Genomic DNA, 26,545 nt, shown 5'->3' on the forward strand with positions numbered 1-26,545 from the left:
GAGGAGAAGAGTTTCTTGACATTCTTCTCATCCTCCAGTAGCCTCTTGCCCTTAGTTTCTCCCAGGGATTTCATGAGCTGATCGAGGTCTTTCCCGAACAGAAGCTTGCCTTTAAAGGGAGGATTACATAACTGAGATTTGGACAACATATCCGCTGACCAATTACGCAGCCACGGAAGCCATCCTGCTGCCACCACTGAAACCGTGCTCCATCCCATGGTACGTGCCAGGTCATACAAGGCATCTGCCACATACGCTACTCCCGCCTCAAGACGAGTCGCTTGGGAAGGGGAATGCACCCTCGAGGACACCTGTTCCTGTGGCTTTTGAATCCAACATAAACAGGCTCGCTGCATCAGGCTGGCACAAACCGCCACGTGGAGATTGAGGGCTGGCACCTCAAAAATCCACTTGAGCTGAATCTCCAACTTGAGGTCCTGAACATCCCTCAGAGCAGCAGCTCCTGCTACTGGGATCATGGTCTTCTTAGTGACTGTGGACACCGCGGCATCCACCTTAGGCGTTTTAAGGCGATCCAAATGCTCATGTAGGAAGGGATAAAGTTTCGCCATCACTCTCCCAACCTTCAAGACAGCTTCTGGAGAGTCCCACTCCCAGCTAATTAGCTTCTGGATCTTCTTCAGAATGGAAAAAGCACTGGGTGGCCCCCGAAGACCATCCAGAACCTGATTAACTCCCTCACTATCAGACTGCTCTTGAGTGAGCTTCACCCCTAATTCCTCCAACACCTGGGGAATAAGAGGCCGAAGTGCCTTCTTCTTAAAAAGGCAGACCACACAAGGGTCATCTCCATCCGCATCAGGTCCCTCGACCACATCCTTAGGGCAATCAGGGTCCGAGTGCTACATCTTATCCGGATCCCCATCCGGATCCACTACGGGCGAGGAGTCACCATAGCCCAGAGGCTCCTTGGAATCATCTAGATCTCCTCGATCTGAGCCCACTCACGTGGAACAGGGACCCCCGATCCTTGTGAGCACTTCCTGAAGGACCCCAATAAGTCCTCCGAGGTCTCTTGGAGGGACCTGCAGACCTCTCCTTAAGCCTCCGTTTTCCTTCTTCCCGAGCCAGGAAAGCTTCATGCATGAAGAGGACAAATTCAGGAGAAAACCCCCTTGGGCCCCCAGAAGTCCCCTCTGAAGTACTGGGGTTGGACTCCGCATCCTCCTCCTCATTCCGCTGAACTGCAGGAAAGAGAGGCGAGGGTAGTCCCCGGATCCCCAGATGGACTGGGCCCCCTGTCCGAGGTCCCCCTCCACCAAAGTGGGACCGGGTATCTGGGGCCCCACCGTGAGGACCACCTGGACTTCAGACTCTTAGCGGAGGAACCCCCCCTCCCCCGCCATGACACAAACCATGCACAGGGAAAGGGAGCTCTAGCACGCTGACCAAACGCCGCAGGCCTTACAGACTTCCACCCAGGACTTGTCAGACATCGGGCCGACTCCTCTCCACCTCGCTGCCAGACGGAGAAAAACCGGCAGAGGAAGGGGCGCAGCACGTGGCCGCCGCCAGCAAACTGAAAGAAAACGCGCTGCAGCTCAGTTCCCGTCGGCGCGCAGCCGAGAAGGCAGAGGCGGGAAACGTGCGCGTGGCCAGCCGCATCGAAAAGGGCACCCCGAGAGAGTTATTCCCCACCGGAGAACTGTCTGCTGCTCCAGTACGAGCCGCTCCCCCCTGCACCCACCGAAATCTCCGGAGTCGGTCTCTCCCGGAGCTGCCATGCAGGCCACTTGTCTTGGCTGCCCAGCTCAGAGCCTGCAAAGAGGCTGCTTTCACTTTTTTTTTTTTAACTAAGCACAAAAGAAGAAACAGAACATAAAACCCCTGAAGGGGCTACTTTCCTGAAGGCGAGCCAAAAGCGAACAGGAGGGGACTTCAGAGCCCACAGAGGGAGCCAGCCCTCTGACTATCAGTGGCCCCGGGACCTTTGGGCTACAACCGCCCGGCTCGACCCGAGGGATGGCTCGCCACAGGGACCTGGCACCTGGGGGAGCACCGAATGTCCGAAACTCCAGATCAGTCAGGACTGCAGGCTTTGCACCTCTCCCGAGTGCTGGAGGCAGAGAAATACCGAGGGACTGCAGGTGGCATTCTCGGATATGTAGCAGTGTCCCAAGGTTTTGCGCTCTGCCTCCATCCACAGGTAGGGATGAATGAACCCGCTCGTCTGGACTGATCTGGGTGTGTTCAGGAAATGGGGCTTGAAGGGGGAGCGGGCTCAGGAGTAACACCGGGAAGTGTCTTGTCACAGAAGAGGTGGCGGATGTGTGGAACGCCCTCCCAGAGCAGGTGCTGGAGTCTAAAATAGTAGCAGACGCTGAGAATGCGTGGGGCAAACCCGAAGGATCCTTGTGCGATGACCCTTTGGGGGGGGGGGTCCCCTCTAGATACCCCTAGCTCCCAGCCTTTCAGGTACGAGTAAGCTCAGGCAGTGGAGGGAGGAGTGCGCACCCCCAGTGAGTGGCCAGCCTCCCCCCCGTCCCGCCTGTATAAAAGCAGGTTGCATCCCAGGTGCGTGTGGCAGTGGCAGTGGCAGTGGCAGTGTTGCGTGGAGGAGTTTGGAGGCAGGAGGAGGCTTTTACGTTGTTTGTAGCTGGGGCTGTGACCCTATCCAGGCCGCAGCCTGTCCGGTGGAGCTGCTTCCAGAGTTCGGCTCCTGAGATTCTGCTGAGAGCCCTGGTTCTTGCCTGGGGGAGGGCACGGCGGGGGAAAGTCCCTTCTCTGGGGTGTCCAGGATAGGGGAAGATTCTGCCCGCTCCGTCTCCTGCCGCAGGAGACCTCCCTCTGCGCAAAGGCTTTGTTTCCCCACCCCGCTCCTGCCCTAGAGTGGGGGGGAAATGAGAGGAGCCGATTGCTCCCTGCTCATTCAGAAGATCCCGTGCGTCAGCCTGGAGAAGGAGAAGTGAGAGGAAGAGCCTTTGGGAAGCCCCATCCGGCGCCTTCACCCTGCGCAGCAGAGCTGAGGTTGGGAGATGCGCTGAGGTTTCCTGATTTTCTGGATCCTCCTGTCCCAGGCTCTTACTTTTCCGTGCCCTGGAGGCCGAGCTCTTTCCTGCCTCCATCTGCCGAGGGAGGGGGCACCTGCACGGATGAAGGAGAGGCGGAGAGTTTGTGATAACAATTTTCTGTATCAGACGGGTTCAGCGCCACAAAGTTGTTCTGAAGAAGTTCTGTAGCAAAGTTTTATCTGGACCCCACCCCCATCCTGAGACTCCAGAGTACTTTGTTGGCGCTCACATCCCTCGCGCACACTGAAGAGAGAAGTGTCCCCTCCCCCCCCCCCGTTGGAAAAAATCCGATCCCCAGGGCTGTGGGACAGAGAGAGGATTTGGCCCCAGGGCCCACGTGACCCAGGGTCACTGCTGAGCATAAGACGAAGCCGTTCTGGGTCAATCCAAGAGTCCTGCAAGCCCAGGGTCCTGTTTCCAGTCCACGTAGTTGCAGAAAAAAAAAGTGAGGCCGTGGCGGACGTGTGACCCGGCAGAGCGCGTTTCCCGGTGCCCTGGCTACCTCACCAATTCAGCGGCGAGCGCGGGGGCTGCCAGAACGAAGGGCAAACGTTGGAGGTGCAGGCGGAGACGCAGGCAGCCCCCATGGCCGGCTCAGGACACAGGCTCGGTGGTAGCCGGGCCACCAAGACCAAGGAGCAGCAGCCAAGCCGACTTAAAATCTTAGGGAGTTTGTAGTTAGACGAGGGAAGGGGGGAGGGGTGCCGGGGGGTGAACTGATGGCGGGTCCGGGTATTCTCTCAGGAGGAGGAGGAGAAGCCCTGTCCCTGGTAATTTAAAGTCTCAGTCACATAAGTTAAGCTGAATTTTCAGCCTGTGATGTGGAGGCCTAATTTGGGCTGAAATTCCACTACACTGTAGGCGCCTGAAAGTCCTCTGCATATGGTCCGCACGTGGCACTGTAATCGTGTGGCCAGCTCAGGTTCTGCATTCACAGGCACGGCCGGGGGTAACTGGGGACTTAGCGCGGGTTTGGGAGTCATTCAGTCCTGCCCCTCTCGCCCCGCTGGAGGGCACCGGCTCCGTTCTCAGCTCTGGGGTGCCCTCCGGTGACTCCCGGAGCTCTCGCACCTCAGCGGCTGGCGCAAGAGGGACCTGGGATTTCTCTCAAGCTCCGTGCGCCGTGTTCTGGGCTTGAGCCCGGGCTTCCGTCTGTCCTCGTGCCAGGGCCTGCGGGATTCTCCCTGCTCCCCCCCTTGCCTTGTTCACCGTGCAGCGGGGTTTGCCGTGAGACGCCCACCCCGCAGTCCTGCTGGTGGACAGGGAGCTGCCGGAAATTCTCAGCTCTGCACAGGGCGACCTCGGTCCTCCTGGGAGCTCCTGTTCAGGGTCCGGAAACTTAAATGCCCGTATTGTGAAAGCAGAAACTCATGAGACGTTTCTCCGTGCAGGAAAGAAACTGATCGACAAGAAGATGCAGAAGGTGCAGGAGAGGCTGGAGCACGGAGAGGAGGTGGAAGGCGAGTACCTCACCTACCTGCTGTCCAGCGGCAGGCTGACCAGCAAGGAGGTGTACGGCAGTGTGGCCGAGCTGCTGCTGGCCGGGATAGACACGGTATGTACTCCGTGTAGAGAGCTGAACAAGGGCCCAAATGTCACAGCAGAGAGCTGTAAGCAGAATGCCCAGGTCTGAAGTCAGAATACACCCTCTCTGGGAGCCTGGGGTGAGTCACTTTATCTCCCTGTGCCTCAGTTCTAATCCCAGCTCTGTCACTGACCCTCTCTGTGTGACGCTGGGGTGAGTCTCTTTATCTCCCTGTGCCTCAGTTCTAATCCCAGCTCTGTCACTGACTCTCTGTGTGACCCTGGGGTGAGTCACTTTATCTCCCTGTGCCTCAGTTCTAATCCCAGCTCTGTCACTGACTCTCTGTGTGACCCTGGGGTGAGTCACTTTATCTCCCTGTGCATCAGTTCTAATCCCAGCTCTGTCACTGACTCTCTGTGACCCTGGGGTGAGTCCCTTTATCTCCTGGTGCCTCAGTTCTAATCCCAGCTCTGTCACTGACTCTCTGTGTGACCCTGGGGTGAGTCACTTTATCTCCCTGTGCCTCAGTTCTAATCCCAGCTCTGTCACTGACTCTCTGTGTGACCCTGGGGTGAGTATCTCCCTGTGCCTCAGTTCTAATCCAGCTCTGTCACTGACTCTCCGTGTGACCCTGGGGTGAGTCACTTTATCTCCCTGTGCCTCAGTTCTAATCCCAGCTCTGTCACTGACTCTCTGTGTGATGCTGGGGTGAGTCTCTTTATCTCCCTGTGCCTCAGTTCTAATCCCAGCTCTGTCACTGACTCTCTGTGTGACCCTGGGGTGAGTATCTCCCTGTGCCTCAGTTCTAATCCAGCTCTGTCACTGACTCTCTGTGTGACCCTGGGGTGAGTCACTTTATCTCCCTGTGCCTCAGTTCTAATCCCAGCTCTGTCACTGACTCTCTGTGTGATGCTGGGGTGAGTCTCTTTATCTCCCTGTGCCTCAGTTCTAATCCCAGCTCTGTCACTGACTCTCTGTGTGACCCTGGGGTGAGTCACTTTATCTCCCTGTGCCTCAGTTCTAATCCCAGCTCTGTCACTGACTCTCTGTGTGACCCTGGGGTGAGTATCTCCCTGTGCCTCAGTTCTAATCCAGCTCTGTCACTGACTCTCTGTGTGACCCTGGGGTGAGTCACTTTATCTCCCTGTGCCTCAGTTCTAATCCCAGCTCTGTCACTGACTCTCTGTGTGACCCTGGAATGAGTCACTTATCTCCCTGTGCCTCAGTTCTAATCCAGCTCTGTCACTGACTCTCTGTGTGACCCTGGGGTGAGTCACTTTATCTCCCTGTGCCTCAGTTCTAATCCCAGCTCCGTCACTGACTCTCTGTGTGATGCTGGGGTGAGTCTCTTTATCTCCCTGTGCCTCAGTTCTAATCCCAGCTCTGTCACTGACTCTCTGTGTGACCCTGGGATGAGTCACTTTATCTCCCTGTGCCTCAATTCTAATCCCAGCTCTGTCACTGACTCTCTGTGTGACCCTGGGGTGAGTCACTTTATCTCCCTGTGCCTCAGTTCTAATCCAGCTCTGTCACTGACTCTCTGTGTGACCCTGGGGTGAGTCACTTTATCTCCCTGTGCCTCAGTTCTAATCCCAGCTCTGTCACTGACTCTCTGTGTGACCCTGGAATGAGTCACTTATCTCCCTGTGCCTCAGTTCTAATCCAGCTCTGTCACTGACTCTCTGTGTGACCCTAGGGTGAGTCACTTTATCTCCCTGTGCCTCAGTTCTAATCCCAGCTCTGTCACTGACTCTCTGTGTGATGCTGGGGTGAGTCTCTTTATCTCCCTGTGCCTCAGTTCTAATCCCAGCTCTGTCACTGACTCTCTGTGTGACCCTGGGATGAGTCACTTTATCTCCCTGTGCCTCAATTCTAATCCCAGCTCTGTCACTGACTCTCTGTGTGACCCTGGGGTGAGTCACTTTATCTCCCTGTGCCTCAGTTCTAAGCCCAGCTCTGCCACTGACTCTCTGTGTGACCCTGGGGTGAGTCACTTTATCCCCCTGTGCCTCAGTTCTAATCCCAGCTCTGTCACTGACTCTCTGTGTGACCCTGGGGTGAGTCACTTTATCTCCCTGTGCCTCAGCTCTAATCCCAGCTCTGTCACTGACTCTCTGTGTGACCCTAGGGTGAGTCACTTTATCTCCCTGTGCCTCAGTTCTAATCCCAGCTCTGTCACTGACTCTCTGTGTGACCCTGGGGTGAGTCACTATATCTCCCTGTGCCACAGTTCTAATCCCAGCTCTGTCACTGACTCTCTGTGTAACCCTGGGGTGAGTCACTTTATCTCCCTGTGCCTCAGCTCTAAGCCCAGCTCTGTCACTGACTCTCTGTGTGACCCTGGGATGAGTCACTTTATCTCCCTGTGCCTCAGTTCTAATCCCAGCTCTGTCACTGACTCTCTGTGTGACCCTGGGATGAGTCACTTTATCTCCCTGTGCCTCATTTCTAATCCCAGCTCTGTCACTGACTCTCTGTGTGACCCTGGGGTGAGTCCCTTTATCCCCCTGTGCCTCAGTTCTAATCCCAGCTCTGTCACTGACTCTCTGTGTGACCCTGGGGTGAGTCACTTTATCTCCCTGTGCCTCAGCTCTAATCCCAGCTCTGTCACTGACTCTCTGTGTGACCCTGGGGTGTGTCACTTTATCTCCCTGTGGCTCAGGTCTAATCCCAGCTCTGTCACTGACTCTCTGTGTGACCCTGGGGTGAGTCACTTTATCTCCCTGTGCCTCAGTTCTAATCCCAGCTCTGTCACCGACTCTCTGTGTGACCCTGTGGATACCTCCCTTACATATAACAGGCAGGTGATGGTAGGAGTGCCTCTCATGCATTGCAGGCCCAGTCTGTATGTATTGTAACCTGGGCACCTTTTCGGGTTACTGGTAGTTAGTGCAGTCATGGGCCGATACAGTCGTAAAAAAAGCGCATCCATTTCAGCGCCCGCTCTCTGATCACGCGCACAGCCCCTCTCCTGGGCATGCGATACAGAATGCAAACGAGGGGTCCCGCTAAAAGGCAGCGCTGGGGACCACTGCGCGCCCCTGCTGCCTCCCTGCCCCTGGAAAGCTGTCTGTCTGCCGGTTTGCAAAACGGACGCTCAGTTTTAGGAACATCCGTTTTCTTAAACGGTGCACAGCCACGGGCTAGGAGGACGGATGCTTGTGAAACTGAGGGTCTCGTTCCCTAACCTGACCCTCCGGCACATTTTTTTTTCTAAATTTCTTTTTAATCTTCCTTTTTTTACCTTTTGGTTTCTCTGACTTTGTATCACTACAGTATTAAGTCAGAGGATGCTCAGACATTAACGCCTGCCCGTGCATGTCACGAGCGCTGTTATTTTCAGGGGGGGGGGGGGTGGGGTTTCGACGCGCGTTGTGCACGCAGTAAACCCATTATTGCATAAGGGGGTGTGGACGCGCGTCCAAACTGAATTAAAGAGTGCGCTTAGCTCGGCGCGCTTTACAGTATCGGCCCGTTGGAGAGAGAGAGAGAGATCCTGAGGTGCTGGAATGGACGTCCCGCTCGGAGGGTTCACAGCAGGGCTCTGGGGGCAGCTCGGGAGGAAGGTGGCAGATTTTGGCCTTGGTTATATCTTTGGCCTCCCTGGGGGCCTGGGCTCCGTCCTGCCTGGAGGGCACCACTGCTGTGCTCTTCTCCCGAGGTGCAGAGAGGTTGCCCTGGGAATATTTTGGGTTTCCCTGCCCGCTGGGACCGCCACCCTCTGTATGTCCAGACGGGTGGGAAGTTTCCTTGCCTGGTAGAAAAGATTAAGGAGTTGTTATCGGAGAGGAGAGGAGACTGTGGCTCTGTACGATATTTTCCGTGCCGTTATCCAGCCGGTGCTGACGGTACAGGCTTTAAGTCGGACGCTCTTCCAGTGGCTCCTGCGTGGTTACTTGGCCCTCGGCGCACAACGAATAGGAAGCGCCCCGCTCCCAGGGATAGCCAAAGGGAGGTTAGCCACCCCCTGCTCTGGCACCCCGAGAGGAAACCTTTCATCCCCAAGCCAAGGGGAAAAGAGGCAAAGACAAAGCTAGTCAGGGTCCCTGCCCCGAAGAGACGATAAATAACTTTATGGCCCCGACCGTGCAGGACACGCACGCCGGGTTGGGGTTACAGTCTGAAGTACCATACATACAGGGTCCTTCATTCTCACTTTAAACCGATTTTCACCCATAAATTCCTGCATTTTTCCCAAGATGGCATTCGGTTTTAAACCGATGTTCATCCTACTTTTAGGCGGTTTTAAAAAGTAGCTCCAGGGACCGCAGACGCAGCGTTTCAAGGCCTCAGGCCACTGCTGGAAGCCAGTGTGGATCAAATCCCACCCTCCCCCAGTCAAAGCGCTCACCCTCCGGCCATGTTCTGTTATGGGCATGGGCCTTTCGGCCAAGAGGTTATTGGCACAACCTGCAGGTCCCCACTGTCGGCTGTGACAGAGGCCCAACTGCGGCTTCACCAGTACCAGAACCTCGTCCCCTTAGGTTGAGCCCTTGGGTGCTGGGCCGGCAGGACTTAGGTGGGGGGCCTCTGCTCGCAAACTGGAGGTCCATGGAGAAGGTCGGGTCACAGGCCAGGGCCTGGGGCAGGTTGGTTACAGGCGGTGGTCGAGGCAGGCAGCGTTCAAGCACGGTTGTGAGTCAAGCAGTGGTCAGTGGCAGGCAGAGTTCAATCGTAGATGAGTGTCAAAGCCGAAGTCAAAAACAAAGATCTGACTGAGGGAAAAAGGAACAGATAGATAGGCAGAGAGGTGAGGAACAGCACAGGTGGGCAGGAGAAGACACTGAAGAACTGAAGACCGACCACAAGACAAAGACTCAAAGAATTGAAGACTGACCAGAAGATGAAGACTCACAAAGAACTGAAGACTGAACACAAGATGAAGACTTGGATGAAGAAACGAAGACTGACCACAAGACAAAGACTCAACAAAGAACTGAAGACTGACCACAAGATGAAGACTTGACGAAGAACTGAAGACTGATCACAAGACAAAGACTCAACAAAGAACTGAAGACTGACCACAAGGCAAAGACAAGGACCAGGAATGAAGACCAAGTACACTGAAGCAACTTGCTGTACTAAACAGGAATTGACCTATTGCTGAGGCAAGGAGGTGCTGCTGAGCTGGCCTTTTATGGGCCTTTGTTGATGATGTCATCATCAGGCACCGCTAGCATTTTCCTGCCATGGGCCCTTTAAGAGGAGCAGGAGGTCCTGGAGGAAGTAGCGGAGTTGAAGGCAGGTTGAGCTTGGCAGGCTGCTGTGCATCCATTTGGGGGTCTATCCCGACGTCGGAGGGTGCCACCGGGTTTGGGCTGGCGGTAAGTGCAGTGGTCACAGAACTGCCCCGTGGAACTCCAAATGCCACACGTTCCCTCTCAGGATTGGGTTGCTGTGTGCAAAAGATTTTGCTTGTGAGCAAAAATATTTGGTTTCATTATCCTGTGAGCACTACTTTCTTTGATGCAAAGAGCCTATCCGTTTTATGCTCACAGCAACCCAGTCCTTAGAGAGAGCATTGGCACAGCATGCACACAACCTTTCTCACATACACTAACACACTTGCATATTCACCCTCATACTGTCACATGCATATGTGCTCATTCTCACACACACACACATCCACTGCATGTCACCCACCCAGGTTGTCATCCACCCCACCCCACAAACACACACACAGAGCTTGGCTCTCACTCCCAGGTACTTATGCATACACACACACACACACACACACACTCACTCTCACACACACACACACACACAGAGCTTAGCTCTCACATCCAGGTACTCAAACATACACGCACACACACACTCACTCTCACACACACACAAGAGCTTGGCTCTCACACCCAGGTACTTATGCATATACGCACTCACTCTCACACAGACACACCCCCATGACCCCATAGAAACATAGAAACATCTTGAGCAACCTCCACTGGCTACCCATCAAACAGAGAATCATATATAAAACCTTAACCATCATCCATAAAGCAATTCATAACGTCGCACCTATATCTCTACAAACTCAACTTCGCCTACACTCATCGGCCAGACCCATCAGAAGCGCCTACAAAGGCACATTAGCCGCAGCTCCCGCCAATTCAACGCTAAGAAAAAGAGCACTATCCACTGCGGGACCACATCAATGGAATGCGCTCCCACCAGACATAAGACTCGAACCCAATCTACCAGAGTTCAAAAAAAGGTTAAAAACCTGGCTCTTCAGGCAAGCGTTCCAATTCCCAGAGTGTAACTAGGCACCTCCTCCTGTCTTTCAGATCCAACCTTTGCAAGGTGTCACTAACACATTGACACTTAATTTCATACACGGACTTGGTTATTCGCAATATCTATTTAACAGTCATCCTTTTCTTATTATATTATTTAACCGATTACTTGCAGACTATATACGCAACTAAAGTTCCTTTTAAAATGCGAACACACACACTCAGCTCAAAACACGAATAATGTTAATTTTATAATAATATTATTTATTTGTTAAATACTATTGTTACTTTCACTGTTCCTTGTAATTATGTTCAATGGTTGATTGTTATTGTTCAATGTTCTATGTAAAAAACCCCAGTCTAACCTCCCAGACCAGGGCAACCTTTCGTTACTTGTAAACCGGATTGATTTGTATTGCATACAGGAATTCCGGTATATAAAAATTAAAAATAAATAAATAATAAATAAATAAACATAGAAACATAGAAATGACGGCAGAAGAAGACCAAATGGCCCATCCAGTCTGCCCAGCAAGCTTCACACACTTTTTTCTCTCATACTTATCTGTTTCTCTTAGCTCTTGGTTCTATTTCCTTTCCACCCCCACCATTAATGTAGAAAGCAGTGATGGAGCTGCATCCAAGTGAATATCTAGCTGATAAGTTAGGGGTAGTAGGGGTAGTAACCGCCGCAATAAGCAAGCTACAGCCATGCTTATTGTTTTACTCAGACTATGTTATACAGCCCTTATTGGTTGTTATCTTCTCCCCTGCCGTTGAAGCAGGGAGCTATGCTGGATATGCGTGAAGTATCAGTTTTTCTTCTCCCCTGCCGTTGAAGCAGAGAACTATGCTGTATATGCATAGAAATAGAAGTAACAGGCTTATTTGGTTTGGGGTAGTAACCGCCGTAACAAGCCAGCTACTCCCCCCTTTGTGAGTGCAGATCCTTTATTCCACATTCCTCTTGCTGTTGAAGCTAGAACGATGTTGAGTCACAGTAAGCATGTGTACGTTTATTGAATAAGGGTATTGTCTCCAGGCAGTAGCCATCATTCTGGTGAGTCACCCACTCTTCATTGGCGGCCTCTTGACTTTATGGATCCACAGTGTTTATCCCACGCCCCTTGAAGTCCTTCACAGTTCTGGTCTTCACCACATCCTCCGGAAGGGCATTCCAGGCATCCACCACCCTCTCCGTGAAGAAATACTTCCTAACATTGGTTCTGAATCTTCCTCCCTGGAGCTTCAAATCGTGACCCCTGGTTCTGCTGATTTTTTTCCTACGGAAAAGGTTTGTCGTTGTCTTTGGATCATTAAACCTTTCAAGTATCTGAAAGTCTGTATCATATCGCCTCTGCTCCTCCTTTCCTCCAGGGTGTACATATTTAGATTCTTCAATCTCTCCTCGTACGTCATCCGATGAAGATCCTCCACCTTCCTGGTCGCCCTTCTCTGTACCGCTTCCATCTTGTCTTTGTCTTTTTGTAGATACGGTCTCCAGAACTGAACACAGTACTCCAGGTGAGGCCTCACCAAGGACCTGTACAAGGGAATAATCACTTCCCTTTTCTTACTCGATATTCCTCTCTCTATGCAGCCCAGCATTCTTCTGGCTTTTGCTATAGCCTTGTCGCATTGTTTCGCAGACTTCATATCATTAGACACTATCACCCCAAGGTCCCTCTCCTGCTCCGTGCACATCAGCCTTTCCCCCTCATCTAATACAGTTCATTCGGGTTTCCACTCCCCATATGCATGACTTTGCACTTCTTGGCATTGAATCTCAGCTGCCATATCTTCGACCACTCTTCCAGTTTCCTTAGATCCCGTCTCATTCTCTCTCCACTCCTTCCGGCGTGTCCACCTCTGTTGCAGATCTTAGTGTCATCCGCGGAAAAGACAAACCTTTGCCTTCTATCCCGTCCGCAATGTCGCTCACAAAGATATTGAACAGGACCGGTCCCAACAACCGATCCTTGCGGTACAAACCGCTTAAAAACACCGCTCCTCTCTTCAGAGAAGGTCCATTTACCATCACACATTGTCTTCTGGGTCCGTCACCAATGTGCAATCCAGGTCACCACCATCGGCACTCACTCCCAAGCTTCTCGTTTTATTCACCAGTCTCCTGTGCGGAACCGTGTCAAAAGCTTTTGGCTGAAATCCAAGTATATGATATCGAGCGCTCTTCCTCGATCCAATTCCTTGGTACCCAGTCAAAAAGTCAATCAGATTTGTCTGACAGGATCTTCCCCTGGTGAATCCATGTTGCCTCTGGTCCATCAATTCTCCGGACTGTAGATAGTTCACTATTCTCTCTTTCAGCAGTGACTCCATTACTTTTCCCAACACCGAAGTGAGGGCTGACCGGTCTGTAGTTGCCAGCCTCCTCCCTGTTCCCACTCTTGTGAAGCGGGACACCACCGCTCTTCTCCAATCACTCGGCACCACTCCCGTTTCTAGGGATCTATTGAACAGGTCCACACAGCGGAGGCCGCCAGAACATCTCTGAGCTCCCTCAATATCCTTGGATGAATCCCATCAGGCCCCATGGCTTTGTCCACTTTCAGGTTCTTTAGCTCTTCCCACACTTTTCTACTGTAAAAGGATTTTCATCTATTCCACTTCCCACCAGTTTTTTGTTGTGTAGAGATGGTCCTTCTCCAGGGTCTTCTTTAGTGAACACAGAGCTGAAGTATTCGTTTAATATATCTGGCCATTTCTTCGTCTCCCTCCACACATTGATCATTACCACCTTTCAATTTCACTATACCACTTTGGATCTTTCTCTTTTCGCTGATGTATCTGAAAAATGTTTTGTCTCCATTTTTATCTCCTTGGCAATCCTCTCTTCCGCTTGACTTTTTGCCAACTTGATTAATTTCTTTGTCTCCCTCAGTTGATACAAATATTCTTCTTTGTGCTCCTCCCTTTGGGATCCTTTATATTTCTTGAATGCTGTTCTTTTAGCTTTAATTTTGTCAGCCACCTCCTTTGAGAACCAGATAGGTTTCAATTTTCTTTTGCTTTTCTTTACATTTCTAACGTATAGAGCAGTTGCCTTGGTGATTGCTCCTTTTAGATTGGTCCACTGCTGATCCACATCTCTCTCGTTCTCCCATCCTTTAAGTTCTTCCTCCAGGTACTTCCCCATTTCCTCAAAGTCTGGGTTTTGAACTGTAAAACTCGGGTCTTGTGGTTCTTTTCCCTATTCTTTTAGTGATATTAAACCATACCGTTTGATGATCACTGCTGCTGAGGTGGGCACCCACCTGGACATCTGAGACATTATCTGCATTAGTGAGCACTAAGTCGAGTATAGCTCCTTCTCTGGTGGGTTCCAACACCATTTGTTTGAACAAAGATACTTGCATGGCATCCACTATCGCTCTACTATTTTTAGTTTCTGCAGATGGGATTTTCCAGTCTACATCTGGCATATTAAAGTCACCCACGATCACCACTTCTCCCTTCTTACCTATCTTATGGATGTCTTCAACCAGGTCTCTGTCCAGCTCTTCCTTTTGGTTTGGAGGCCTGTAAACCACTCCAATATAAATGGATGCTCCGTCATCTTTTTTTAGGTCGAGCCATAGAGCTTCTTCCTTACCCCAACTTCCTTGTAGCTCAGATGCTTGGTTGTTGTTTCTGACATAAAGAGCCACACCTCCCCCTTTTCTATCCTCTCTGTCCTTCCTTAACAAGTTATAGCCTGGTATTGTTGTATCCCAATCATGAGATTCTGTGAACCATGTCTCTGTGATAGCAACAATGTCCAATTGTGCCTCAGCCATTAGGGCCTGCAGATCTGGGATTTTATTTCCCAAACTATGAGCATTTGTGGTCATAGCCTTCCAGGTACTCTCTTTAAGGTTATTGCTTTTCCTGGACTCCTTATAAGATATTAGTTGAGATTTGCTATTCACTTCACTCTCTCTTTTTTTAGTTGTGCCACTGTTGACAGAGTTATTCATCTGAATTAGATTTTTCTTTTGGTTATGGATCATGAAATACTGCATGCATTGTGTTTTTTCTCTCATTTCTGGTAACACTTCAATGTTTTTCTGAAGAACTTCTTCAGTTTTTAATATAGAGATGGCTTGTTGTTCTTTTTGCATTTGGTACATTGTGTGTCTCCTCATCACAGGTCTAATTCTACCAGAGCCCACTGTATTCCTGGATTTTAAAGAACTTAATGACCTGTTTGAGTGGGGGGGTGTACCTGTTGGCTGCCCATCTGTCAAGAATGGGTGACTGTGGGTCCTACCTGAGCCTAATGAATCTCCTTTTCTTGACTCTTGGTTTTTCTGTGGTATTGGGGAATTATTTTCTGAGTAATGCAATGTGGGTGTATTACTTTTAATTGAAGCTAATTGATCTTTAATCTCAGACAGCTCCTTTTTCAAGGAAGAGAGTTGTGCACAAATTGGGCAAGCTCTAAGTGTCCAGATGCTTTCCCTCAGAATAAAGGCTCCACAGCAGTTACATTGGATAGTCCTCATCATGACCTTGACTTCAGCTGCCAGCGAGATGGGGTCTGCTGGCGGTCTGTGCACCTTCTCTCTCTCTCTCTCTCTGTCTCTTCAGCTGCCACAGGAGAGACTCCGCGGTGGCCTGCCAAGTTCTGGGGATGGGCAGCAGCAGGAGTCGCATTTAAACCGAACGTCCTGCTGCCGTGGGACTGATCTCTCGTGGTAAGAGCTGCGAGACTCGCCCCGCAGCAGCAGCGGATAACGTTGGGGTAAGGGAGGAGGGGTAGGGAGGTGTGATGCCACTGATCGGATTGGGCAGGGGTTTGGTTTATCCCTGCCCGATCCGATCCCTGCGCGGGGGGTGTGCGGCCGTTACGTGTGCAGCTCACAGGCAACGGTGCCTTGCAGTGCCGCCTCCTCACCCCCCCAAGGGGCCAACGTGCCTGCTTGTCTGGTGCCGTGAATGCATTTCCGGCAGGCCCTGTGCACCTGAAGCCCTTCCCAGCAGGCTCCCTGCCCCCGGATAAAAGCAGCAGTGCAGTGCTGCATGGCGAGGCAGCCGAGGGACAGAGGAGAAGCCCGGGAGCCACCACCGGTAAGGATGAAAGCTGTCACGGTGTGTGTGAGGGGAAGGGAGGGAGATTCTCGCTGGGGTGGGAGGAGAGACAGAGGGGCATGCTAGAGAGGGGATGGGGATGCTGCTGAGTGCGTGGGTGGGTGGGAGAATCTGATAATGGCTTCTATCCACCAAGTCACTTCAGCCTCCAGGGCCTCAGCTGAGCCAGGGAAGTCCCTGCTCCACCTGACTTGTAACTCGCCTCATGCACGGGTTTGGGAAGCTGAACGATTAGGTGTAAAAATCCTGCCGAGCTCAGAACGGAGATGGCTGCAGATTATCGCCGGTGCTGGGGAGGCGCGGAGCTCAGGGGGGGACAGGCACTTGGAGCGTGCCACGGGTGTGGAAACGAAGCAACCCCGATGTTTCACATGCACGAATCAAGACCCAGACGTCAGCGGGGGGGGGGGGGTCTTCCATCCGCAAGAGCAGAGCTGCCTCAGGCCTCCGCTCTGGGCTCTTGGGAGCTCTGTGGGAGACGTCTTCTTACCACCTCTGCTTCTCCTCCTTTTCCAGCCTTCCTCATGAAGTTGCTGGCGTGACGCCCCTGTCCACTTCCAGTCCGAATTTCGTCGCCAGCTGCGCGCGGCAAGAGAAACCGGGCAAGGAAGCCTTTCTCCGAGCTCCTGTGTCCCGCTCTCCGCCTTCCTGCCTTCTCCTCCTGCTGCTGTTATTCTTGTATTTGGTTCCGCTCTGTTCTCGTCCGTCGCTTCTCAGGAGAGATCGTGCGGCGCAGGGTGAGGCCAAGAAAGCAGAGAAGACAGAAAAGCCACGGGACTGAGGGGCAGCCACAGGAAGCTTTACGCAAAGGTGGCTACAAATCGCCCACCCATTGCCACAGAAACTTGCAGCCTCGTAGTCGGGGGCGGTTGTGTAACGAGGCGGGGTGAGGCGGCCACCTCAGGCAGCAAAGTTTTGGGAGCGGCAGCAATTGCTGCCCCAGCCCCCACCAAAAACCCCTGCAGCGGCCGCTTCCTTGTGACTTTTAATTTCTAAGGCCAGCGAAGTTCCTAAACCCCGCCGGCAGGAAGACCCGGGCTGGCGTGGAAGAATGACAATGGCAGGGTTCCCACTCCCCACCAGCTAGAAGGAGGCCCCGTGGCTCCGTGGCCCACCCAATCGGGGCTGCCGGAAGAGGCCTGCTGGAGCAAGGCCTTCACAGGGGTCCCCTCCCCATGGTGGCCAAGAAGAGGGTCCGAGCAGCAAGTTTATTGTAGGATCCTAGCCCTGTGGTAGTGAAGAAGAGGACCGGAGCAGAAAGGCCCTCACAGGATCCCATCCCCATGGCAGCAGCAGAAGGGGTTTGGTGGTGGCTAAAGAAGAGGCCTATGAGTGTGTGTGTGTGTGAGAATGGGAGCTTGTGCATGTGTGTGAGGGTGGGAGCCTGGAGGGGTAAGTGTGTGTGTGTGAAAAAGCGGGAGCCTGGGTGTGTGCATGAGGATGGGAACTTGGGTGTGGGAGTCAGAGCTTGTGTGCGCGAGGGAGTCAGAGAGAGAAAGCAGGAGTGTATGTGTGGCGTGTGTGTGTGAGAAAGTGGGAGCCTGGGGGTGAGGGTGTGTCTGAAAATGGGAGCCTCAGTGTGTTTGTAAGAATGGGAGCCTGGGGGGCTGGGTGAGACAGTGAGAGCTTGTGTGTATGTGAAAGCATGTGAGAGTGAGAGGTTGTGTGTGTGAGGAAGTCTGTGAGAGAAAGCATGAGTATGTGTGGTCTGTGTGTGAGGGAGGAAGGGAAGAGGAGAAGAGGAGAGAGAAGAAACAGAAAGAGAAGAGTAACCCGGGAGAAAGAATTAGGAAAAGTCTGACATGGGGAAAGTGGAGAAAAGAGACCGGGACCAACCAATCAGTAAAATACAAAGATTAGACAACAAAGGTAAAAAAAAAAATTATTTTGCGCTTTTAGCAATTGGAATCTGCCATCTTTGGGATTGTGCCTTTCTTATTATTTTGCTCTTTCAGAGTCTGGTTTCCCAGGTTATTTTGGATTTGTTTGCATGGTTCTGTTTCTAATTTGCAGTCCCTAATTTCTGTGTTATGTAAGCGTCGGTCTGTGTGTGACTGAGGTGCAGTATTGCTGCTCGTGTGTAGTTTCTCTGTAGGGATTTGTAGCAGTCTGGCTTGTTCTCTTTTCCCAGTAGGAGGTGTATTAATGTTCTAGGGCCTGGTGTACTATTTGCATTGCTGCTTTTTCATAAGGTTGCTGTTACTCGAGTCCTGAGAGTCAGCGCTGTGAGATGGTAGGGCCAGGTGCTGGGTGGGTTTATTATTTTGCAGGGGTTTGTGTTACTTCACAAAATGTTAGCAGTGGAGCATGTTTTTTTTGCTGGGGTGATACCAGAATTATACTCTTTTTTTTTTTTTTTCATGTTGGGTTGCTATGTGGTCTGCACCCGGCTCTTATGATTATTGCTATTTTATTGTAGTTACAGTGATCTCTGCCTTTCTAGAAAGAGGATTCATGAAAAAATGCATTGATATTTGTTTGAGGACATGGTTGATTGGATCTGATACTTGTTTTCTTTGCTTTTTGTACGATATTCCTGTCTATTTATAAACTGCAATAAATATAAAATAAATGAAAACAGATGAATTGTAAATGCTGGTAAGTGCTTGAAATAACGGAGGTAAACTTTGCATGATGGCTGTTGTAGACTATTTAGAAAGCCATGGCAGGGTGCCCGCTGAGGCATTGTTTATCAGGACTCAGACCTGCACGCCTACAGCCCACACAGGTTAACCTTGGGCCACCCAAAAACTCGGTTCTGGCTATAGTAATTGCAGTTTGGTTTACGCATGGCTTTCTGAGGGCCAAGCCCTCGCCCGACGTGCTTTGCAATACTGCACGGGTGCCAGGTGTCACTTCTGCAGGGCTGTCTGGCTGGCCGCACAGCAGTACACGGTGTGAGTGCTGGTTTTATCTCAGAAGACTGTACTTTGCATGTCCTTTCCCATGTAAAATCCCCCTTACCGGGTCAGGGAAGTGGTTAATATGAAATTGTAAAATAAATGCATAACATTTAATCGTGTGTGGAGAGGGGGGAACTGGCTCCAGGCTGTAAGGTTCTCCTAATGCCCCTTGCACTGGCCTGAGGGAGTGCACCGCACACGGACCCCCCACCACTCCTCCATCTCCGGGGGGGCAGGTCTGGCAGGAATTTTACCCCTGAAACTCTGGGACCCCTCAGCTCTGCGTTCTCCCCCTTCCCAGACTCCAAGCGGGAACCTGTCCTGTGCTGTGCTTTGGGATGGGGGAGGCCGGGCACTCTCGCCTCAGGCAGCAGATTGTCTCAGCCGCCCCTGCTTGTAGCAGTCAGCTGCACCCTCCGGCAGCCCAATTATTCCCTGACAGATGTCTCCCCGAGAAGCCGCTGCAGGGAGACGCCGGGCCAGTCCTCTGACCCAGTGCCTTCTGGTACCTGCCAGTACCTCTCTGCTCCGGAGCACAAGTCGCAAACCAGGGTCACTTAGTGGCTCTGCCTCTCTGGAAGTGTCAGAGTTTTGTCGCTTTTAGGCAGGGGGGGGCCCTCACCTCTCTGCACCGCCTTCCAGAACTCGCGCAGTTTTGGGAGCTCGTGCACTGGGCGATGCCCGCGTCCTCCGCTGGCTGGGGCTGATCCGGTAACTCGCGGCAGTACAGGGGGGGAGAGGGAGTCATGGTCCTCGCTCCAGGGTGTGACGCCCGCTGGCCAGATTTAGGTGCCGCGACTGCAGGGGCTGTGGAAGGAGCTCTGGCGCGTGGCCCCCGGACAAGAGCTGTCAGTGCACTGACTGGGGAGGGGAGGGGAGGACGCCCGGGTAGTTGGGACTGAAGGGTCCTGGTTGTGACTGAGCTGGAAGAAATTGCTGGACAGAAATGGACAGACAAAATCCCCTCTGGCCCGGACATTAAGACAGAGTGAGGATGCCGCAAGCTGAGAATGATTTCGGCAAAATTTTGCCAGGCTCTGACCTTAGTGAGGAGGGAGGAAGCTCACTTACTCATTTTGACTCCGTTCTGCCTCTCAGACTTCCAACACGTTGACCTGGACCCTGCATCACCTGGCAAAGGAGCCGGAGATCCAGGACTCTCTATACCAAGAGGTGATGGGCGTCGTGCCCGGTGACCAGATGCCCACCACGGAGGAGATCGCCAGAATGCCGCTGCTCAAGGCCATCATTAAGGAAACCCTACGGTACAACACTGGGGGGAGAAGGAACACATCGATGGGGCCCTGTGATACAGCATTGAGAGGAGGGGGAACAGCACTGAGGAGTGGGGGATAGTCATTAATGTTCCACCAGTGTCTGCCGTGCTGCCTGTGTCTCGTGTGCCTGCTCCACCGGTGACTGCCATGCTCCCCATGTCCTATGTGCCTGCTCCACCAGTGACTGCCACACTGTGTCCCGTGTGTCTGCTCCACCGGTGACTGCCACGCTCCCCATGTCCTATGTGCCTGCTCCACCAGTGACTGCCATGCTGCCCGTGACCCATGTGCCTGCTCCACCAGTGACTGCCACGCTGCCCATGACCCATGTGCCTGCTCCACCAGTGACTGCCATGCTGCCCGTGACCCGTGTGACTGCCACGCTCCCCGTGTCCTATGTGCCTGCTCCACCAGTGACTGCCACGCTGCCCATGACCCATGTGCCTGCTCCACCAGTGACTGCCACGCTGCCCATGTCTCATGTGTCTGCTCCACTGGTGAATGCCATGCTGTGTCCCGTGTGTCTGCTCCACCGGTGACTGCTACGCTGCCTGTGTCCCTGCTCCACCAGTGAATGTCATGCTGCCCGTGTCCCTCCTCCACCGGTGAATGCCACGCTGTCTGTGCCCCGTGTGTCTGCTCCACCGGTGACTGTTGTGCTGCCTGTGTCCCTTCTCCCCCAGTGACTGCCACACTGCCTGTGTCCTGCGCCAGCTCCATCAGTTAATGCCACGCTTCCCTTAATCCATTTGCCAGCTGTATGAGTGAGGGCCTCGCTATGTCCCGTGTGTCTGCTCCATCAGTTAATGCCGCGCTTCCCTTAATCCATTTGCCAGCTGTATGAGTGAGGGCCTCGCTATGTCCCGTGTGTCTGCTCCATCAGTTAATGCCGCGCTTCCCTTAATCCATTTGCCAGCTGTATGAGTGAGGGCCTCGCTATGTCCCTTGTGCCAGCTCCATCAGTTAATGCCGCGCTTCCCTTAATCCATTTGCCAGCTGTATGAGTGAGGGCCTCGCTATGTCCCGTGTGTCTGCTCCATCAGTTAATGCGGCGCTTCCCTTAATCCATTTGCCAGCTGTATGAGTGAGGGCCTCGCTATGTCCCGTGTGTCTGCTCCATCAGTTAATGCGGCGCTTCCCTTAATCCATTTGCCAGCTGTATGAGTGAGGGCCTCGCTATGTCCCGTGTGTCTGCTCCATCAGTTAATGCGGCGCTTCCCTTAATCCATTTGCCAGCTGTATGAGTGAGGGCCTCGCTATGTCCCGTGTGTCTGCTCCATCAGTTAATGCCGCGCTTCCCTTAATCCATTTGCCAGCTGGATGAGTGAGGGCCTCACTATGTCCCTTGTGCCAGCTCCATCAGTTAATGCGACGCTTCCCTTAATCCATTTGCCAGCTGTATGAGTGAGGGCCTCACTATGTCCCTTGTGTCAGCTCCATTAGTTAATGCGGTGCTTCCCTTAATCCATTTGCCAGCTGTATGAGTGAGGGCCTCACTATGTCCCTTGTGTCAGCTCCATTAGTTAATGCGGTGCTTCCCTTAATCCATTTGCCAGCTGTATGAGTGAGGGCCTCACTATGTCCCTTGTGTCAGCTCCATTAGTTAATGCCGCGCTTCCCTTAATCCATTTGCCAGCTGTATGAGTGAGGGCCTCCCTATGTCCCGTGTGCCAGCTCCATTAGTTAATGCGGCGCTTCCCTTAATCCATTTGCCAGCTGGATGAGTGAGGGCCTCCCTATGTCCCGTGTGTCAGCTCCATCAGTTAATGCGGCGCTTCCCTTAATCCATTTGCCAGCTGGATGAGTGAGGGCCTCGCTATGTCCCGTGTGTCTGCTCCATCAGTTAATGCGGCGCTTCCCTTAATCCATTTGCCAGCTGTATGAGTGAGGGCCTCACTATGTCCCTTGTGCCAGCTCCATTAGTTAATGCGGTGCTTCCCTTAATCCATTTGCCAGCTGTATGAGTGAGGGCCTCGCTATGTCCCGTGTGTCTGCTCCATCAGTTAATGCCGCGCTTCCCTTAATCCATTTGCCAGCTGTATGAGTGAGGGCCTCGCTATGTCCCGTGTGTCTGCTCCATCAGTTAATGCCGCGCTTCCCTTAATCCATTTGCCAGCTGGATGAGTGAGGGCCTCCCTATGTCCCGTGTGTCAGCTCCATCAGTTAATGCCGCGCTTCCCTTAATCCATTTGCCAGCTGTATGAGTGAGGGCCTCACTATGTCCCTTGTGCCAGCTCCATCAGTTAATGCGGTGCTTCCCTTAATCCATTTGCCAGCTGGATGAGTGAGGGCCTCACTATGTCCCTTGTGCCAGCTCCATCAGTTAATGCGACGCTTCCCTTAATCCATTTGCCAGCTGGATGAGTGAGGGCCTCCCTATGTCCCGTGTGTCAGCTCCATCAGTTAATGCCGCGCTTCCCTTAATCCATTTGCCAGCTGTATGAGTGAGGGCCTCCCTATGTCCCGTGTGTCTGCTCCATCAGTTAATGCCGCGCTTCCCTTAATCCATTTGCCAGCTGTATGAGTGAGGGCCTCACTATGTCCCTTGTGCCAGCTCCATCAGTTAATGCGGTGCTTCCCTTAATCCATTTGCCAGCTGTATGAGTGAGGGCCTCGCTATGTCCCATGTGCCAGCTCCATCAGTTAATGCCGCGCTTCCCTTAATCCATTTGCCAGCTGTATGAGTGAGGGCCTCGCTATGTCCCGTGTGTCAGCTCCATCATTTAATGCCACACTGGGCCCCTGGCCCTTCTCGTTGTCCCTTCCCAGGCTCTACCCTGTTGTCCCGGCTAACTCCAGAGTCGCTGTAGAGAAGGAGATAGTCATTGGGGATTATTGTTTTCCAAAGAAGGTGAGTGGCAGTGCCGGAGACAGTGGCGCCCTGAGCAAGGCTTTGCTTTCGACATCCCCTGACTCACTCAACAGGGTGGCGTGACAGGCCCCCTTATCCCCCCCCCCCCAGCCTGGTGCCTAGGGCGGTGTCCCTTCATGCCCCCCCCCCATATGTGACAGCACCGGTGAGTCGGTGCCTGCACCAGTTCCTGGAGACGGTGTGGGGCAGTGAAGCCGGGGATACGATGCCCTGGGACCTCGAGCTGATCCCTTGTCACCGCTATTCAGATAACAGGAGCAACTCACTCTGTCTCCCTCCAAAGTGAGCAGGGACCAAGGTGGCATTTAAACCCGTGGCCTCCGTGGGGTTATTTCAGGGGTTGGCCTCCTCTCCTCCACGCCGCAGTTAGGCCTCAAGACGTTTCCACACACGTTTCCTTTCTGCGTCTGACCTTACCTCTGACCTCCGCCTTCCCGCTCTTTCTTCCGCAGACCCAGTTTGTGCTTTGCCATTACGCCATCTCGCGCGACGAGGCCAACTTCCCGCAGCCGAGCAGGTTCCTCCCCGGGCGCTGGCTGCGAGACGGGGGCATGAAGCACCACCCCTTCAGCTCCATCCCCTTCGGCTACGGCGTGCGCGCCTGCGTGGGGCGCCGGATCGCCGAGCTGGAGATGCACCTGGCGCTCTGCAGGGTGAGTGAGCGCCGTCCCCCCTCCCCAGCCCGAGTCCTTCTCAATGAATCCACGCTCAAGAGGTCCCGGGGGGTGCAGAGACCTGGCCCGCTCGGTGACCCTGTGGTGCGGCGGCGCCTCGGATCCTCTCCCAGGACTCTCCCGCCACATTGGTTTTGCTTTCCATCACAGCAGATTGCATTCAGGACCCCCCCCCAAATCTGGCCACTAGACTGAGCAATGGCTTCCACTCCCAAGGGCTACGGCTTCTGCCTCCATAGCATAGCCCCAGCCCTGGAATGAAAGCCTGGTTTCCCGTATGGCATTTAACGTCCAGCTTAGTGGGCTGACCCAGCTTATTCCTTAAACGCTAACATGAGAAGCTCACAGTGCTGCTCCCTTCCATGAAGGCTCCCTCAGTGCCACCCCTCGGGCACGAGCCTTAACGCCTGCCCGTGTGGCTGTTTATTCCCCCAGCTTCCTTACTTCGTGTCTCGGCATTATTTCCAGCCAGCCCAAAAAAAGGTCCCTGGAAATTTGAAACAAGCTGGATAGACTGAGGCTACGCTCCAGGAGGGCTCTCGGCCTACAGCACACGTTGTAAATTTAAGGGCACTGGTGAAGGTTTTTTAAATTCCCAGCTTGATAATTGGGCTAGACTGGACACTTTCCAAGAATACACATCAGGCCTCGTTATAGAAGCTCCTAACGAAATACCAACCTGGGCCTGAAGGCCCAGAGCAGTCGTCCTGGCCGCACGCTGGCGATGTCTCCCTCGCATTAATGTCACCCTCTCCCTTTCCCATTTTTGGCAGATAATCCGCATGTTTGAAGTGAGGCCGGACCCCCGGGGGAAGGATGTGAAATCCTTGGCCCGGGTCAACCTGACACCCAGCAAACCCATCGACCTCCAGTTCATAGAAAGACGAGGCACTGGGCAGCGATCCGCCCTACAAACCCCTCCACGTACGAGCAGTGAGACGCAGAGCAGCATGCGCTCCACAGCCTGACCTTCGGTGATGGATCCCCCGTACTGCCAGCTACCGGACGTCCTGTCGTACTGCTAGGAAGTAGGAGCGCTAGAGGTGAACCTGGAGAGTCTACTTTCCCGTACCTCGGTGGTCAAAGGCCCATCCACTTCATTCCTTGATGTCTCAGCAGAGGGCACCATGATATTGTTGTGTGTTCAAGCGATACTCTTAAAGCAGCTATACTCGCTGGATGCCTTAGAATAGCTCTACCTCTTCTGCTTTGGGTCTCATTCCCTTCAGTCTGAAAATCTTTAAGGCCCACACTTCAGCTGTTCACTTTTACATGCTTTAGTGTGGTACCTGCATGAGGTGCTGATGATGAACAGTACAGCAACTCCAGAAATTTACTTAAGATTCATAACGTGGGGCATAGAAGGAGTACTCAAGAACTTTAAATGCTAATATCACATCAACAATGAGTTAAACATCAGAAGAAAAAAAGGGACAGCCTAATGATTTTGTTTAACTGTCCAAATGAATTAGGTAAAATGTATTTTTCTAGGGCTGCGGCCTGGAAGGAAGGTTTTGAAAACAGCTAAGCATAATAACTAAATAAACCGCTTACTTTGTTCTAGATTGTGCAGGTATTTTGATAATTTCCTAATGCCTCGTTCAACAAAAGGAAATGAGAGCCATGCAGTGGAACCGGGACAGAGGCCAACTTAAAGTTTCCAAGCTTGTCCAAGCCCCGTGATGCACTGCGTGAGACGGTGCCACGCTGCACAGGGCTGCAGGAGGCGTCCACAGATGTCAGGCGCTGGGTATGGATTGTGTAACGTAGAAAAGCTTGCAAATGGATGAAAGCAGCCAAAGGAATCCCGCCGATGGTGAAAGGAGCTTCCCCCGAAACGCCTTGCCATCCTGACATGCCAAGTTCAGAAGTCCTGGGTCTTTTATCAACCATCCCACGAGCAGGGCTGCCAACCGGCTCTGGCTTCTCAGGACAGGTTCATCCAGACCTGGTATGAACTCCCATTTCATGCAGGGACTTGTCCTTCCAATTTCCCTGTTGCATTCCCTAAGGAAAAGCAAGAATGCAAGCACCTGCGTGCTCGTGAGGAAAAAGCAGGACCCTACCTGCGAGAATCTGCTGCCGTTCAGTCCTCAGAGCGCCTGGGGAGGGGGGTTAAAAGCCCAGGACTGAACTCGCCGTGCTGAGCAGCTTTGGTGGAACTTGCAAGCTCAGCCTAACTATTATAACATCTGGAATTGATCTGTCTCTTCTGCCAAGAAGGACCCCTGCTATCTCCAAGCTGTCTTCTCATTCCTCTGTCACAGGCTTCCTTTTTTTTTTTAACCTATGAGGTCGATATTCAGAAGCCATTTAGATGGATAACTTTTCGGTTATCCGTTTAAATGGCTTACCTGGCTGTATTCAGCCTTTATCCGGATAAATTCTAGCTGGCTAATAAGTCAGGGGTGTTCTGGGTCATAACTGGGAGGAGTTGAGTTAGACGACTAAGTTAACCGGCTAACTCCAATATTCAGAGTTAGCTCAGTCTAGTCGGGTCAAAGAGCTGTCCTAAAGTTAGGCAGCTCTAGCTATCTGGCTAACTACTTAAGATGGCCGGCTATATTCCATGGTGCGGCCCCACTACTGAATGCGCCTCCAAAGTTAGCTGAATAAGTTTATCTGATTAACTTTGCTATCCGGACTGGGTCTGAATACAGACTTCCTGTTTGGGATTCTCTGGGATTTCGTCCGTCCTTGGCCTGGCATGCACACGTCCGTTCCAGCTGCTGGGGTGGCCGCCAGCTGTGATCCAGCAGAGAGCGCCTGCCTTGCCTGTTGTGTATCATTCAGTTGTTCTTTGACCCTGTTACTTGGCACCAGGTTATCTTATACCCGTTAAATGTAAAATCATTCTTACATGCTAGTTTGTTATAATGTAAACCGAAGTGATTTGTAATTTTCTACATGAATTTCAGTATATAAAAGTGTTAAATAA

The 26,545-nt window shown here is 52.5% G+C and overlaps 1 protein-coding gene across 2 annotated transcripts in view; it reads left to right on the forward strand.

Annotated features, from left to right (window-relative positions):
• The window catches only part of LOC115093386 (sterol 26-hydroxylase, mitochondrial-like), a 67,971-nt gene extending 42,801 nt beyond the window's left edge, over positions 1–25,170 (forward strand). For both annotated transcript variants that reach the window (XM_029605039.1, XM_029605040.1), the window contains exons 5-9: positions 4,424–4,587; positions 19,883–20,049; positions 22,831–22,912; positions 23,386–23,586; positions 24,381–25,170. In XM_029605039.1, coding sequence (XP_029460899.1) covers positions 4,424–4,587; positions 19,883–20,049; positions 22,831–22,912; positions 23,386–23,586; positions 24,381–24,575 — 809 coding nt within the window. In that variant the 3' untranslated portion in view covers positions 24,576–25,170. The remainder of the gene's footprint in view (positions 1–4,423; positions 4,588–19,882; positions 20,050–22,830; positions 22,913–23,385; positions 23,587–24,380) is intronic.
• Positions 25,171–26,545: the final 1,375 nt, after the last annotated feature.

This window comes from Rhinatrema bivittatum, chromosome 6 (genome assembly GCF_901001135.1).
Source record: "Rhinatrema bivittatum chromosome 6, aRhiBiv1.1, whole genome shotgun sequence".
NCBI classification, from domain to species: domain Eukaryota; kingdom Metazoa; phylum Chordata; class Amphibia; order Gymnophiona; family Rhinatrematidae; genus Rhinatrema; species Rhinatrema bivittatum.